We start from the raw sequence: 15,736 nt of genomic DNA, 5'->3' as shown, positions 1-15,736 counted from the left end.
ACGATGCCCGATGGCCAGTTGGCTGCCTTGCCCGCTGGCAGGCTGGGATGGGTCTGTGTGTGTGTGTGTGTGTGTGTATGACAGAGGGAGAGACGACTCCTCATGGTGAGTAATGTTCTCCAGGCTTGGCGGCTGGCATTGCTCTGGCTTGCTGCAGGTGGGAGTGAGTCACCACACACACACACACACACACACACGTACACTGGTCCACGATGATAATAAAGAAAAAGAAAGACTAAATCAGGACACGCAGAGACGGCCTGTTCAGACGTAAAGTTTGGGATGATTATTGAAGCCACCGTGATGCGTGAGTGAAGGTCCTCATCCGTCCGTCCATCTCTCCATTACCGGGCATGTTAAGCTCTTAAGCAGCACTGAGGTCTAAACTCCCTAAAACTCTGTTAGAGCAGATCACATGTGTGAGGGGAGGATAACGGTGATATAATGTCATCTCCACGACTGACACCCAATGTTCTCTTGATGTTACAAAACCCATCAGACAGAATCAGGCAGTCGCTGTCTCTCTGTCTCTCTCTGTCTGTCTGCCGCGCTGCTTAAATCTGCTCTTAATCACCAGCGCTTATTTAAAACATTTTAATGCAACAGCAGAGAGAGAGAGAGAGAAGATGATGATTTGTGATTAAATGATTTCATCAGTGTATTAGGGGATTAAGACAGCCATGGAAATAGATTAGTTCTCCTCTTCCATGTTCATTCTGACTGGCATGGATCCAAACTTCAGAGAGGGGGTGGCAGGGGGGGGGGCAGTGTCTCTCTCTCTCGCTCTGCGGTGATAGACAGACCAGAAGCACTGTCAAAAAACGAGCATAAGCTGCCAGCAAGCGCCGCCTGGTGGCAATGTGAGGAATGGCAACAAAGAGCTCCGTCTGTTGATTTGGAATTGAGAGAAAAGCTAAGAGAGACAGACAGAGGGATATGATTGCAGCCTTTCATCGACTCATCCCCTCTGCCCCGCCGTCTGAAGGCCTCTGTCCAGTCGTCTGTTCAGTCCTCAGAAATCATCCCTCTGTCCATCTCCATCTCAATGGCGCTACACAAAGATACCATCTCCTCACTGATCACTGTGTGGACAAACACACACATGTGCACACACACACACACAGTGTCAGCACAGAGGTCTGCATTTCTACAGCTGCAGAGGGAACGAGATAGAGAAAGAAAGCGAATGGGGGTGGAGGGCCGAGGTGAAGGATGGGGAAAAGACAAATGGAAGACAAACAAGCAGCGACAACAACAACAAAAGCACAAAGTGGCTACAAGTTCATTAATTAGAATTTCAAATTGGACAAACTCAAGATGACAGCGCCGCACTTGTCAAATCAGATCATGGCCTGCTGGAGAGAGAGAGGGGAAGCAGGGAGGGGAGGAGATGGAGACTAGAGGAGGGGAAAAGGGGAGGGACATGGAGAGAAGAGCTAGACCCAGTTGCTTGGAGCCAAACACAGCTAAGAGCAACTGCATGATGAGACACCAGCACCCACACAACCACCCTCTCTCTCTCTCTCTCTCTCTCTCTCTCTCTCTCTCTCTCTCTCTCTCTCTCTCTCTCTCTCTCTCTCTCTCTCTCTCTCTCCTTCTCTCTTGGTTTATATCTCTTCATTTCCTCTGATTACATGCCCCTGTCCTTCCGTCGTCGCTCCAGTGAATGTCACCTCTGTCCTAACGAGATGTGACAATTACAACATCTTCCTCTCTCCAGGCTGGAGGAACGGAGTATAGCTGCTGGCGCTGTTGGGGACGCCATGGTCCCTGGGTATAGGGAGAGAGAAAGAGAGAGAGAGAGAGAGAGAGAGAGAGAGAGAGAGAGAGAGAGAGAGAGAGAGAGAGAGAGAGAGAGAGAGAGAGAGAGAGAGAGAGAGAGAGAAAGAGAGAGAGAGAGAGAGAGAGAGAGAGAGAGAGAGAATAAGATGCTGAAGGGAATACAGGTCATGGTCAGGTGAAAGGTGAGATTTTAGTCAGTCATGAATGAACACAGGCAACAATTGGTTGCTCTTACTTCCAGATTCTTCAGAACCCCAACTGCTTTTAATTGTGAACAAACTACAAAACAAAACAAATATCCACGAGCCAAATCAGCAAACTCAGCCACAAAGAAAATCAAAGCAAAATGTTCCCAATTCCACAACCACTGAGGAGACAAAATCCAATTATTTACGTCTCATGTTGCAAATTTGCTCTAATGGACGGAGAGAGAGAATAAACAAACGCCAGCGAAAGGAAACAAAAGAATACGATTTCTAATTAACATGAAAGAGGAAACAGAGGGCTGCGTTAGTAAACCCATCTTTCATCCCTTTTCTCATCCATCTCCCTCCGCCTCCCTCGTCCGACCACTCATTTGTTTGTTGCCCGCCGTTGACGTGTCGGAAAGTGGGGAAACGCTAGCTTTCGCAGCTTGGCGTTCTCCTTAAATTAAATGTCAACAGATTTAACATTTCGCCACAGTTTTTCAGCGTTTTGTCGATTTTATTGTTCATTAAGCTTCTTCGGCCGCCGCCCCCCTCCCCCCCTCCTGCATCCTCCTCTTGTTCAAGAGGCTCCGTTTGTGTCGTCTTGGCTTTGAAGATCACAAAGGCTGAGACAATAATTAGGTTTTGTGTAATTACAGCGTGCGCTTAATGAGAGCTTTCAGGGGCCTGTCTGGCCCTATCTCTCCTCTCTGGTCTCCACCAACCCTGCTCAGTCATTAGGCCCATATTAACCTTCCTCTATCTCTTCCTCCACTCTGAGAGACCAGGGAGGCCAAGATGTTATCGCTGTAGGCCCACACACAAACATGTGCACGCAAACACGCACACACACACAAAGAAGAGAGCAGATATGATAATGACCATGAACACAAATACAGAGATGCAGCTAGAGAAAGAGAGGGAATGAGAGAGAGAGAGATACAAAGAGACATCTAGTATTACAAAGTACTTTAATGCATAGTGGGGAAATACATGTAGGAAAGTGATGATAAATTCCCTTTCATTTAATGTGATTTGAGGTTGTATTATATAGGGAAGTGGTCAGCACCACTTCTGAACACTAAAAGGATAAGGGCTAGGCAAGATTATTCAACTTTTCAATTGTTGTCTGATAAAGGACATCTGTTCCTCATTGAGTAGTCAGGGCCAGGTATTCTTCTATACTGCAGGTGGCTTAAGGGACCGTGACCACTAGAGGTCGCTCTGGCTCAAAAGATTCCAGCGACCCCTCTTCAGAAAGTGGAAAGAGGAAATGCTTGTTGCTGAACCCTGGGATATGGTGGTTTCCCACATACGACCAGAGCACCTGCTCCCGCAGTATCTAGGAGGTGGGGCAACTACTCTGAGAGCAGGGGCAGTATGGAGGAGCTAGGGGGCAGCATTTTACATGTTAGATCAGAGAGCCCTCCAAGAGGGGGAGGCTTGAGGAAATAAGTGACATTCCTCCAAAACGTGTACCCTGTCGCAGTGGGGACATTAACTGCACTGCATGACAGTACAGACTCAATAAAAGACTGTGTCATTCGAGAAAGCAGATGTGTGATTGAGACAGTGCAGGCTAGTGGACTGTTTGCCTTTGAGCCAACATAGATAAGATACACTGCGTTCTTCAATCCTGCAATTCTACCTCATCTTGTCATGAAAGCCTTCTTTATGACACAGTGCAAGGCCAACTGATTCACACACACACACACACACACACACACACACCCTCACACACTCCTGCACAAAGTCACACACATACACAGACGTACGCCTGCGCAGGTTATATGATTGACTTTACCTTTTAGTCCTCAGTTCAAAGTACACAGGAGACAGAAAGATTGGTTTGACGGACAATACCATAAGAGGGAACATCAGGAATATCCCCTAAAACGCTGCAGGGGAGACGGAACCAGACAAACAGAGGGGGACACATGAAGATGGACTAAGAGCAGTTTCAGAGTTTGAAGGGTCTGTTTACACAAATGGATTGTACCTGATCCGTCGATCCGACGACGCAGAAAAGGACGACGACTTCACCAACAGACAGGGAGACGCCATCTTGGAGAAGAGAGCAGGTACGTGACTCCTCACTGACTGCTCTGTCAACGGGAACGTTTGTTTTTAACACTTCTTACAATCAATCGGATTTTGTACTGTCATCGGAAAAGGGTAAAGGAGGGAAGAAGGCAGGAGAAAGACCTATTTGAAGTTTGAACTTCTACTCTGTTTGTCTAACTCAAGGATTTACAGTAAACAGTGTTTAAAGTATAGGCGATTAAATAATGAAATATTGACAAACCTTAAAATGGAGTCTAACCACAGGTAAGTCCCTGTTTGCCAGGCTTCAGGATGGCTCCACAGCCATTAACCCAATGAGCCGGAATACACGAAAGCAGTGATGTCACAGGTACAGATGGTTGGGCTGGCGGAAGCATCTAGATGCAGAAGGCTATCTTTTTTTGTTCAGCCAGAGAACCATGCCACAATGTATTAGCAGCTGTGGTTGGGAGGTAGAGCTCAACCACAGCCCACCAGCTTAACCATGTTACGGTGTGTCACAAGTAGGATAGATCTGGAAAACCCCACTTCTCCTAAGACCCAGCTGGGTGTACCAGCAGCCTGAAGCCTGGGCCTGGCCTGTGGTTTCAACCCCGTCTGACAGCTCTGTTCTTCAGGCAGACAGGTACCATGGAGCCCCTAGAAGGAGTCAGGGTGCCTGTGGATGTGCTGGGGGAGAACGAGGCTCTGCAACAGTTCTTTGACGGTAAGACATGGTGGTCTACAGCCAATGAAATGACTTCTTACCTTTTTGTTCCTCCTCTGACCTCTTTTTGGTACTGTGACATCATTCACTTGGGGATCACATGATGATGTGTCAGTCATCAGTATGATGAGTGTGTGCTTGTTCCTGTGTATGTGTGTGTGCCATGTGTGTGCGACCAAGGTGCTCATGTCACAGACCTCCATGCAGCAGTCCCAGGGCAGGTGAAAAGTGTGTGTAGGCCGCAGGTGTGGAGGCTGTGACATCAGCTCTGACATCACATCGAGCCGGTGTGATTGTTATCTTTGAGTCATCGAATCAAGTCTCTGACTACACCCCAGCAAACATAACATTCTTCACTGCTTCTACTGAATCCTTGTTTGGGGAAGCTGTATCTTGTTAGGTTATCCTGGCTTTTGTGTTTCCTTACATATTCAGAGGTGTCAAACCAGTGTCCGTGTGTGTGTGTGTGTGTGTGCCAAGGGTTCACACTGACTTCTATGACTAAATGTCCTTTAAATACATTGCTTTTTGGCACTGCATCTCACAATTGCATCTTGCATCATTTGTATTTTTTGTATTTCTGTATTGTAAAAACGTATATTTTATATTTTATTGTACATTATATTTAATTCTAAGTCCACTTAGTTACTGCTAGTTATGTACCCTTAAAAATAGTTAATATTTAAATCATATTTAAATTTAAGATTCCTATATGTTTAATGTGTGCCCCTTCCTACCAAAGCAAATTCCTTGTCTGTGCAAACTTTCATGGTGAATAAAACCCATTGTGATTCTGATTCCCAGGTCAGGACATGAGTGGAGTCCTAGAGAGCACTGTGGTAGACACCAGCATGCTGGAACAGTTCCTCAGTAACGACATGGACCCCATTACCTTGTAAGTGGCTTCCTGTCACTGCACTGTGTTCAGCAAGCATGGGCCTCAGACATGGGTCCTTTTCTCCTCAGGTCGACCTGTCTACTCTCCTTCTCTCTATCCACATCTCCGTGCACTTCTGGAAGAGTTCTAGTGGAAGAGCCTTACTACAGAAACCAAAACCAATAATCAGTCTTGTATGTCTGTAATCAAAGTCAAAGTGCATCGTGCAGTAGTGAGGTGGTCTGAGTCTGGTCAAAGGCAGTTTGCAAACAGTTCAAAGGCTGGGGTTTCCCCCCTTATAAAGACAGAGAAAATTGAATATCTGGTATAAAACACCTCCAAGTTCTACTGCCCATCAACAACACAGCCTTTTAGGACCCAGAGCTGTCTCTAGGGGGAGGCTTGGTTATATATTCACCAAGCAGAACAATCTACTCTCTGGCCTGGTAAACCATGCCCATCTCATTAACTCACCTTACAATCCGATGGCCCGCCAACTCGCCGGCCATTAACCTCCCTGTAACTTCCTGCCTTGGCGCCATATGTTAAACCGACTGGCCAATCAGAGTGTTCTAATATGTTATAGGCTCATTCATTCCTAGTATGTGATTGACAGTGGTGAGGTTTATATTGGGGGATTTAAAGATGTGATCTTTACTAGGTGGACTGCACTGTCAATTTAATTCCTGTCAGCTAGAATACGAACTTCCCTAAAATAAAGTGAAACAAGAGTCACATTTGGAACCTATAAACCAAATGTGATGCATATGTGATGAGTACCATTCTGTCTGGTCCATCAGTCTAACAGCTATCATGATCTCGTCTCCGCAGCATCCTGCCTGAATCTCCACCAGACTCTGGATCTGAACCCTGCTCTCCTCCGCAAGTCAATTGGTCAAATGAGCAGGTCAACCAGGAAGTTCACCAGCATCCAGCCTCATCCTGTCTTTTCAGAGAGCAGGTTCCTGCGGCCCACCCAGGGCTGCCCCCCCACCTACAACTCAAGGGTCTGACTGACACTTATATCAAATCCCACACAGCCCCTGTCTCTGACCCAGGACCGTCCCTACACAGCTCCCCCCATCACCCCTATTACCTGAGTCCTGCAGACAGCTACATGCAGGCCAACACCCCTGCAGCACCCCTGATCCAAGAGACACTTCAACGATCCACACCAACCCAGCCCCAGCCCCAACTACAGCCCCAGCCCCAACTACAGCCCCAACTACAGCCCCAGACCCAACTACAGCCCCAGCCTCAGACCCAACTACAGCCTCAGCCCCAGCCTCAGCCTCGGTCTCCACATCTGGGTCCTGAAAATATCTACACTAAACGGAAAGCCCCTCAGGCCCCAGGACCAGACTGCCCTCCAGATCCTGACTATCCCTACCTGCCCCGCACCCCTGGGCAGCACGCTGGGTGAGTCATCCTGTTTCTTTGTGTTTCTTCTAGTTGTCCTATTGGTTTAATGTTAACGTGAGAAATACGTGACACCAGGGTTTATTCCAGTCATGAGGAAGCTGAAGGTGAGAGCTGACAGTCTCCTCTCAGTCCCACCTCAAGCTATACTGGGAAAAGACTTCCAAAGAGACATGAACCAATCAGAATGTCTCCTACCATTTAGGGTTTTCCCAGCAGACAGGAAGAGGAGGAGGTCTGAGTCCTTCGAAGGATTACCGGACCACAGACTCTACCCTGACCCCATCAGAACCAAGGCTTCTTACGGTAAAGCTCTGCCCTAGCTGCTTGTCCAATTCTCCACTGTTTCCTGTCACGTGGGTTTACATTAAGAGGCTCTGCTTCCTTTTTGTTCACATGCTGTCATATAAAGATATTTAATATATGGTTGTAGGTGTGAGTGTTTGTGTGTGTGTGTATGCGAACCCTGTGCTATTCCCTCACTCCAGTAGGGTCAGAGAGTGAAGGAGTAGGAGGAGGAGAGGGGGCCTTCTATGACAGCGATGGTGCCAATGGGAATGTGGGCATGGGTCCCAACCAGCTCCTGACCTGGGAACACTTCCAGCCTGCCCAGTGGTGCCCTCTCTACAGCACTAACTACCACACTCTGTAAGGGACTTCCTCTGGGCCTCACAACTGTAACGTTTGATCCAATATTATGCATAGTTTACATAGTTTATACTCCTTAGTTTACAAAGACGTAAACAATGGTCGCAAACATAGTTGTATTACTGACTTTGAATTATATGATGATGATGAGAATAAAGGACACTAAAGGTCATCAAGGAAATAAGATACATGTCATTTCTGATAAAACCATAAAGTGCAGCTTCCTGCTTCCTCCCTAGGCCCTCCCCTGGTTACCATGTCGACACTGATAAGGGCTTCAACTACTCGCTGGCGGATGAGGCCTTTGTGTGCCAGAAAAAGAACCACTTCCAGGTCACAGTTCACGTAGGCATGGTGGGAGACCCCGCGTATATCAAGACTCCGTCAGGCCCCGCCCCCGTAGAGAGCTTCCAGGTCAAGGTGTTTGGGGTCAAGGTAAACACAACTTTCCAAGAGATAATCTGTAATCTAACACACTTGCATAGGTGGCTGACTGTGTTTCAGTACAGTGGACCTTAATCCAGTTTAGTCAGATCAGGGATTTCTCCAAGTTAGGGATGGCAGAGACAGATAGAACCAGAAGCGAACCTTTTGACCAAAGGTCCATTGTTGTTGATCTTTACCCTGCAGCGAGAGGCTCCAGATCACCTGGTGACCATTGAACAGTCTCAGTCTGACCGCACCAAGAAGGCCTTCCTACCTGTCAGGTGGGTGTCATGCTCTTCACATAGAGAACCAAACACTCACATCTTCCATGGTCCCACAGCACCAACATATTAAAGGGACAGCTCACTTAAAACTCTCTCAAAAATATTGACCATCACTGCCCAGTTTACAAAATCTGAATGTGTTCTTTTTTCAGGGTGAGTTTGCCAGGAGATAAGATCACCAAGGTAACACTAGGAAGACTTCATTTCAGTGAAACCACAGCCAACAACATGAGGAAGAAGGGCAAGCCCAACCCTGACCAGAGGTTAGGCAACTCTCTCATCCTCCCTTTATCTTTCTCTGCCTCACTCTAGCTATCTCTCTCTCTTTCTCTTTTATTCTGTATCCCCTTTGTTGTCACTGACTGACAGGCATGTGTGTGTGATTGGCAGGTACTTCATGATGGTGGTGGGTCTATATGCTACAGTGGGGGAGCAGAGCTACCTCCTGGTTGCCTTGGTTTCCGAGAAGATCATCGTCAGGGTAACACAGTCTTCTTTCCAATTGACCAGTCAGATGGACCAGTTAATGATTAACTCACAGTTCTTGTTGTGACACACATTGTCCACTGGACTGGTATTATACAGTATCATTGTGGCAAGGCATTTTGATGTGAAGAGTGGAACACACTTAGCCTCAAAAACAAGTTGATTGTAAACTCACAGACAAAACCTGAACGAGCTAAGACACAGGTCTCAGTTGCTCCTCCACATTTGGATCCCAGAGATCCCCTCAGAAGAAGACTAACTCCTCCTCCCTCCCTCCTGCTCCGCTGCCCTCGGCAGGCATCCAACCCAGGCCAGTTTGAGATGGACAGCGAGGTGATGTGGCAGCGTGGCGTAGGAGCAGACACTGTGGTGGCCCACGGCAGGGTGGGCATCAACACGGACACCCCCGACGAGGCCCTGGTGGTCTGTGGCAATGCCAAGATCATGGGTGCTGTCATGCACCCCTCGGATCGCCGCGCCAAGCACAACATCCAGGAGGTAGGACATGGTTTTTGGGAGGTAGGGAAGGAGGGAGGGATGGAGGGAGGGATGGAGGGAGGGATGGAGGGAGGAATGGAGAGATGGAGGGATGGAGGGATGTAGGGATGGAGGGATGGAGGGATGGAGGGATGGAGGGAAGGAGGGATGGAGGGATGGAGGGAAGGAGGGAGGGATTAACAGATGGATGAATGGAGGGATGGATGGATCTGATCATCTGAGTGTGTCGTCCCCAGGTGGACTCCACAGAGCAGCTGAAGAGGATAGCCCAGATGAGGATCGTGGAGTATGACTACAAACCAGAGTTTGCTACCACCATGGGCATCGACCATGTCCACGAGACAGGTATTAATACAGGAATCTACAGTCTGAAGGAATGCTACACGTTTTGTTACGGCTTGTTATTGGTTCTTATCATTGATTGGTTGATCCCTTGTTGATGACCCTCCCCACAGGTATAATTGCCCAGGAAGTGAAGGAGCTGCTTCCTACTGCTGTTAAAGAAGTGGGAGATATTACCTTCTCTGACGGAGAGAAGATACAAAACTTCCTCATGGTCGACAAGGTATGTGTGTGGATTTGAGGGTGTTTCTGTGTGAGCTAGGATGTCTGTGAGTTTCTCTCTGGCTGGCTATTCCTTCGATTTTTACTAAACAACATTGCGCAACTGCAACATATCTAGACTGGGTGCTGTAAAGGTATTTGACGACTTCCCAACAAGTTAGATAAAGAAGATTTAGATAAGGTCTCTAAGGCGACCCCCATCCTCTCTCCGCCCAATAGGAGCAGATCTTTATGGAGAACGTGGGGGCCGTGAAGCAGCTTTGCAAGCTGACTGACAACCTGGAGAACCGGATCCAGGAGCTGGAGGTGTGGAACACCCGCCTGGCCAAGCTGAAGAACATGGGCAGCCTGCGTTCCAGTGGCACAGTCCACTCTGCCGGGTGAGGACACTAGAGGAGGCAAAAACCTGCTGCTCACCAGCAGGTTTTTGCTGAGAAATCCAACACACCTAATTCTTATGATTAGTTCACGTGTTGGATTAAGTTTGTTACAAGTGGAGTAACTGTAGCAATGCGTATGAAAAATCTATAGGAAGGTATTTCTCCAGAACAGGGTTGGAGAGCCCTTGCTGAAGGGGAATTTCTTTCCGTAACTTTCACAGCAGTTTAGAGTAAATTAACTCGGCCTACCTGAATGTTAGAGAATATCATATCACAATTGACTGATTGTGAAGGTTTTAACTTTTAGGTTTACTTAAGGGTCATTAGGGCACCTTAACCCACATATCAGTTCTACATTTTGAATTCTTGATTCTAGACTATAGTCAGAATAATAAACATAGTTGTTTGTGAGCTTCAGTCAGTTTGTTTGAGTTTTGTATTGTCGCATTCCTGGTGTGTGAGTCTAATGGAAAATAACTGTGAACTAAAAAAGTGCTAGGAGAGTTATGCAACACTTAATGTCATGAAGGTGTTTATGACCCAGTTAGTGGAATTACTATCACCCTAACCAGCAGGGTCAAGGACAACATCTCCTAAACTGCCATGACATGTTTGGTACACATAAAGACTGTAATCTTGACGGCAGATATTTTCATGGAAATGTAGCAGCTACAAGGTTACCAGTATATGGGCTGTGAGGTAACCTTTTTAATGTTCAAGCTTATGTTTGTCTGTGTGATAACTGCCAACATTAATCAGCTTTGTTGTCACCCAGGAAACCAAATACACAACCCAGGGTCGCAACACTACCAAAGAAGCCCAGCCCTCGAAAATCAGGGAGAGTGAGTTATTCAAAAACACACACATACACTTGCATGCACACACACACAAGCTCACATCTAAAACCCTACAATTCTGTCTGCTTTTCAGGAGTGGTTATCTGAGAAGTACAGCCATTGTTCCCATCATAAGGCTTTCAAGGCCTGCATCATATCCGTGGTATCCACCATGGCCTTCTGGTGAGACCAGCTAGACATGAAACACAACACCAATGATAATCTATATCTACCGGCCAGTTACTGTCCAATGAAACCAGGCTTTCTGCTCCTTACATCTAAATGTGTGTGTGTTGTGTTTGTGTGTGTGTACGTGTGTGTGTAACCAACAGCATCATTGCCATCACTGCTCTATACATGCTGACACTGAAAGAGGACAGCCTGGACACCCTTCCTGATCTTGGGTAGGGTGGGCGTATCACTTGTCACCAAACATGATATGTTCTTCAAAGACAACATTCATAATGACATGCTTTCTTCCTCCAAGCAGCAATAACAGTTCTGAGGCCCCCCCCCCCCACGTCCTTGCCAAGCACTGGTAAATATCCCTGAACATTTACCTTCAGCTCAAAATCTCGAGTCTTAGAAACTTCCATTGACGTTCTAGAAACTTCCACAGGGCTGTATGGTAACACTGTCCACTGAGCCTGAATCCATGTGTATATCTGTCTGTGTGTGTGTGTGTGCGCATGTGTGTGTGTGTTTGTGTGCGCGTGTGTGTGTGTGTAATGCAGTGACCCCGACTGCCCCTGATCTCAACCCTGTGGAGGTGGACTTCTGTCAGATCCTGTACTGTGAGGAGGTGTACTGCTGTCCTCCTGTCAGTGATGTCACTAACACTACAGTCGATAGACAGCACTCCCCTGACGACAGCTCCCTGACGGGTATCACAAACCACACACACAATTCACACATGCTACCCTCAAACGTGTATGCAGACAAACCACACACATGCACATGTTCCAAACGCACACAAACAGCCAAGCATGCTTGTTTTTCAGATGCTCACATGTGCCACTTGTATCTTGCAGAAAAAAGGAAATCAAAGCTGTCTGACTCACTGAAAAACGCCAGAGACTGTAAGTTATTGTGAGACCTGATCAGATCTATACATGGTCTCCTGTCTGTCGTACTTGGTCAGGGCGCATGGTTCAATCCTGTCTGTGGCTCTTTCTCAGGGACCAACACCACTATCCAGTCTTTTGTCATTATAGAAAACCAGCAGGTTATAGATAGCCGATACTGCATGAAGGGGAAGTGTGGGTAAGTTCAAATCAAACTGAGGGTTCAATCGATTATCATGTTCAATCAGGTCAAAATTGCACAAATTACTATTTGCCACTAGATGGTAGCATAGTAAAATGAACCACACTCATTCATTGGACAATGCCATAATCTCTCTCTCTCTCTCTCTCCCTCTCTCTCTCTCTCTCTCTCTCTCTCTCTCTCCCTGTCTCTCTCTCTTTCTCTGTGTGTGTGTGTATATCTCACAACCTCAAGGGGAGGAAGTTACAGCTTCAGCATCCCCATCAGCAAGTTTGTTCCTGTCAACATGCGAATCACAGTCCAGATGAAGTGAGTTCAGCTGCATACAGGGTCTTAGTAGAGCCTCTGTCACGGTTAACAGGTTCATTAGCAAATGGGAGTCAACAGGGCCTGATATATTTAGCTACTAATACCGAGCTAATGTTGAGTCTCTCAAGCCGTAATTGGTCAGTACCGTAGTTGACCACTAGATGTCTCTCTCTCCAAGCTCAACAGAGCTTCTGGTGATCCACATGTGCAAGTCTGACGAGTCAGCATCCTGCTCTGCTCTCATGGACTACAACCAGATGGATGGATATGATTTTATCAACTCACAGGTACAGAAGCCAGCACTTAAAGAGATTGAAACTTTTGATCTCCATATTACAAAACAGACCCTGTTATTTAGCACAGTGGGCAGAAGATGACTGGAGCCATGAGTGTGGTCATTGGTATGAGATGACTTCCTCTCTCTCTCTCTCTCTCTCTCTCTCTCTCTCTCTCTCTCTCTCTCTCTCTCTCTCTCTCTCTCTCTCTCTCACTCTCTCTTTCTCTCTTTATCTCTCTCTCTCCACAGGGCTATGTACATGAGTGGCCCTTGCCAGTGGCTCGACTGTACCGGAGCGCCTATCACTTCCGCACTGCAGTGGCGGTATGAAGCACACACATTCATAAACTTTGAACCACGCTGGCTCAAGTGCGAAATGCAAAGCAGTGTAGTATACCATTTTCATAGTGCCAACATCATAGTACTTTATCAGACACACTGTAAAGGGACATTCATTTTTTCTGACCCATTAAATAGTACTGTAGCCATTGAAGACACAGGGTAAGTCTCTTCTCTCTGTCCTCAGGGCCTGGCTGACTGTCATACTGACCATAACTACGCAGGGGCCCTCTTCACAGACTACCACTTCTTCTTCCATCGCCGCTGTAAATGAAAAGGAAGAGGAGGAGCTACTGTTCTGGAAACCTCCGAAGTGACTGTGAATCCGCCGACCTGGGGCCAGCTACCACAGAGTAGCTGTCAGACAGGTGAAACAGTCACCCAGCCCAGGCTCAGGAATGTTCTCCCTCTAAATCAAGAAATATTTTTGTATTATCCATAGCTCCTGGTCAGTTGAGGCTGTGTGCTTTGTGTCCAGTGATGTGTGTCCAGATAGTGTAGGGATTTGTGTTCTGTTCATTGTCCTAATTTTCTTCAAGATTTCTGTACATAATTTACCTTTTCAATGCACTGGCAGTGACGTTCTGTGTTAGATACACAGTATATATTTATGAATATAGAAATGTCATATTAGTTTGTTTTCCAGTTATCTGTTTAATTTGTGTGTTATGGCTATATTGCACTACTTGAACAGAGATTCAAACAGGAGTAAATTGTGGCTGTTGTTTATAACTTAATAGTTCGTAGAGTTATAACACACCAAATATCTGTTTGCAACACTGTGCAGTGTAGAACTGCTTTCAGTATTTTAATCTTGCATATTGACACATCTGTGAAGTTCAGTCAAGATATTCACGTGATTGATTTCACCATTTATTCATATACATGAGAGTAGGTTTTACATTGGCGGACATGTACATGGGGAAGCGCTTCCTGCCTTCATGACACGAGGCAGGGAGCAACGAGTGAAATCCCCCGACGAGGAGTACAGACAGACCATATGGGGGAGAAGGGGAAGGTGGTGGGTGACAGCAGCGCAGAACACTAAGGTTAGCGAGGACGTGTGTGCGTGCATGTGTGCGACTTTATAGCGCCGCCTATCGAGTTAAGCCTATGGGCTGAGAACATGGCGATGGGTGATAAGACGCGCACTGCCCGAGTGCCATGCCTGAACTTGCTTCACTCGTTTTGAGACTGACCAAAAAATATGTTTTCTTATATTCATTGAAACACTGATGCAGATGTAATACAAACATATGTTGACTGTAGGTATTTTGATTTGAATTTTTGAATCCTTTAACATGAACCAATTTTTGTATCCTGGCTGTTGTGTTCTTATTAATAGAGTGGAAATCCATGCATAATCAGACTGCTTTCCAAATATGTGGAAAATGGAACGCCAATCACATTTTTGATTAGGGAAAACCTATTGTGACCAAATACAATCTAATTTCCTTCCTGGCAAGTCAATCTTGTCCTATCACATGGTCCATGCCCACCAGGAGGCGGGATCAGAAGAGTGTAGACCAGAGTGGATAGCACAAGACAAACACCCATAATCCTCCCTGACAGCTGCACTAATCCCCCTGAACACACTGTCTCATCTGACACCCCTCTGCTGTGTGTGTGTGTGTGTGTGTGTGTGTGTGTGTGTGTGTGTGTGTGTGTGTGTGTGTGTGTGTGTGTGTGTGTGTGTGTGCGCACTCCTCTGATACCCCTTCCACAGAGCTCAAAGAGACAGCTCCATCGTGTCTGAAAGTATTGGGCTGTAGGATCTGTAGTGTGTGTGTGTTTGTGAATGTGGTGTATTGTTTGAGTATGGACCATCAGATCCTAATCTATGAGGAAAGCTGCCGTGAAGCTGTGTTCCGACACAGGGACAGATGGAAACCCTCCCTGGGACACACGCACACACTGCCAGATGCTGGAATCACAAAAGACAACAAAGAGCAGGTTCTAGAACAAAAGCTGCTATCACTCATCTGTCCCTTCAACAATAACAATATCAACACAGTCAAACAATAGAGGGACTCTGGGTCAAAGACAAAGAAACCTGAGTGTGTGTGTTTTTGTGTGTGTGCGTGTGTGGTTGAACTTTACTCATGATACAAATACTTCCCCAGAGCATCACCACTATGGCTGAATTCTCATTCCAGGGAGAGACCAACGAAAGAAATCGTAGAGCCTTCACAGTAGACACTATGTTTCTGAAACACGCTCCACAGTGATTTATCTACCACCCGATTCATCAGCTCGAATGGATCTCGACGGAGCAGAGACTGATATGAAGAGACAGACGAGATCCTTACCCAACAAGTGGAACCACACGACACACAGCACCCACCCAGCTCTGATGACTTATTCACACACCGCCCAAGCGACACCAG

General features: G+C 46.6%; 1 protein-coding gene across 1 annotated transcript; it reads left to right on the top strand.

Annotated features, from left to right (window-relative positions):
* The first annotated feature begins 3,998 nt into the window (after positions 1-3,998).
* Positions 3,999-13,688, top strand: LOC124464530 (myelin regulatory factor-like protein). The gene is made up of 24 exons (XM_047016419.1): positions 3,999-4,051; positions 4,652-4,740; positions 5,545-5,635; positions 6,449-6,624; positions 7,528-7,684; positions 7,924-8,119; positions 8,315-8,391; positions 8,547-8,657; positions 8,785-8,875; positions 9,178-9,378; positions 9,615-9,723; positions 9,834-9,943; positions 10,162-10,322; positions 11,098-11,164; positions 11,253-11,341; positions 11,491-11,562; positions 11,649-11,696; positions 11,984-12,042; positions 12,190-12,237; positions 12,337-12,421; positions 12,659-12,733; positions 12,912-13,020; positions 13,260-13,334; positions 13,537-13,688. The coding sequence occupies exons 2-24, from the start codon at positions 4,665-4,667 to the stop codon at positions 13,621-13,623; spliced, it is 2,370 nt and encodes a 789-aa protein (XP_046872375.1). The 5' UTR covers positions 3,999-4,051; positions 4,652-4,664; the 3' UTR covers positions 13,624-13,688.
* Positions 13,689-15,736: the final 2,048 nt, after the last annotated feature.

Source organism: Hypomesus transpacificus, unplaced genomic scaffold (assembly GCF_021917145.1).
Source record: "Hypomesus transpacificus isolate Combined female unplaced genomic scaffold, fHypTra1 scaffold_363, whole genome shotgun sequence".
NCBI classification, from domain to species: Eukaryota; Metazoa; Chordata; class Actinopteri; order Osmeriformes; family Osmeridae; genus Hypomesus; species Hypomesus transpacificus.
This window is presented reverse-complemented; position numbering and strand designations above follow the sequence as displayed.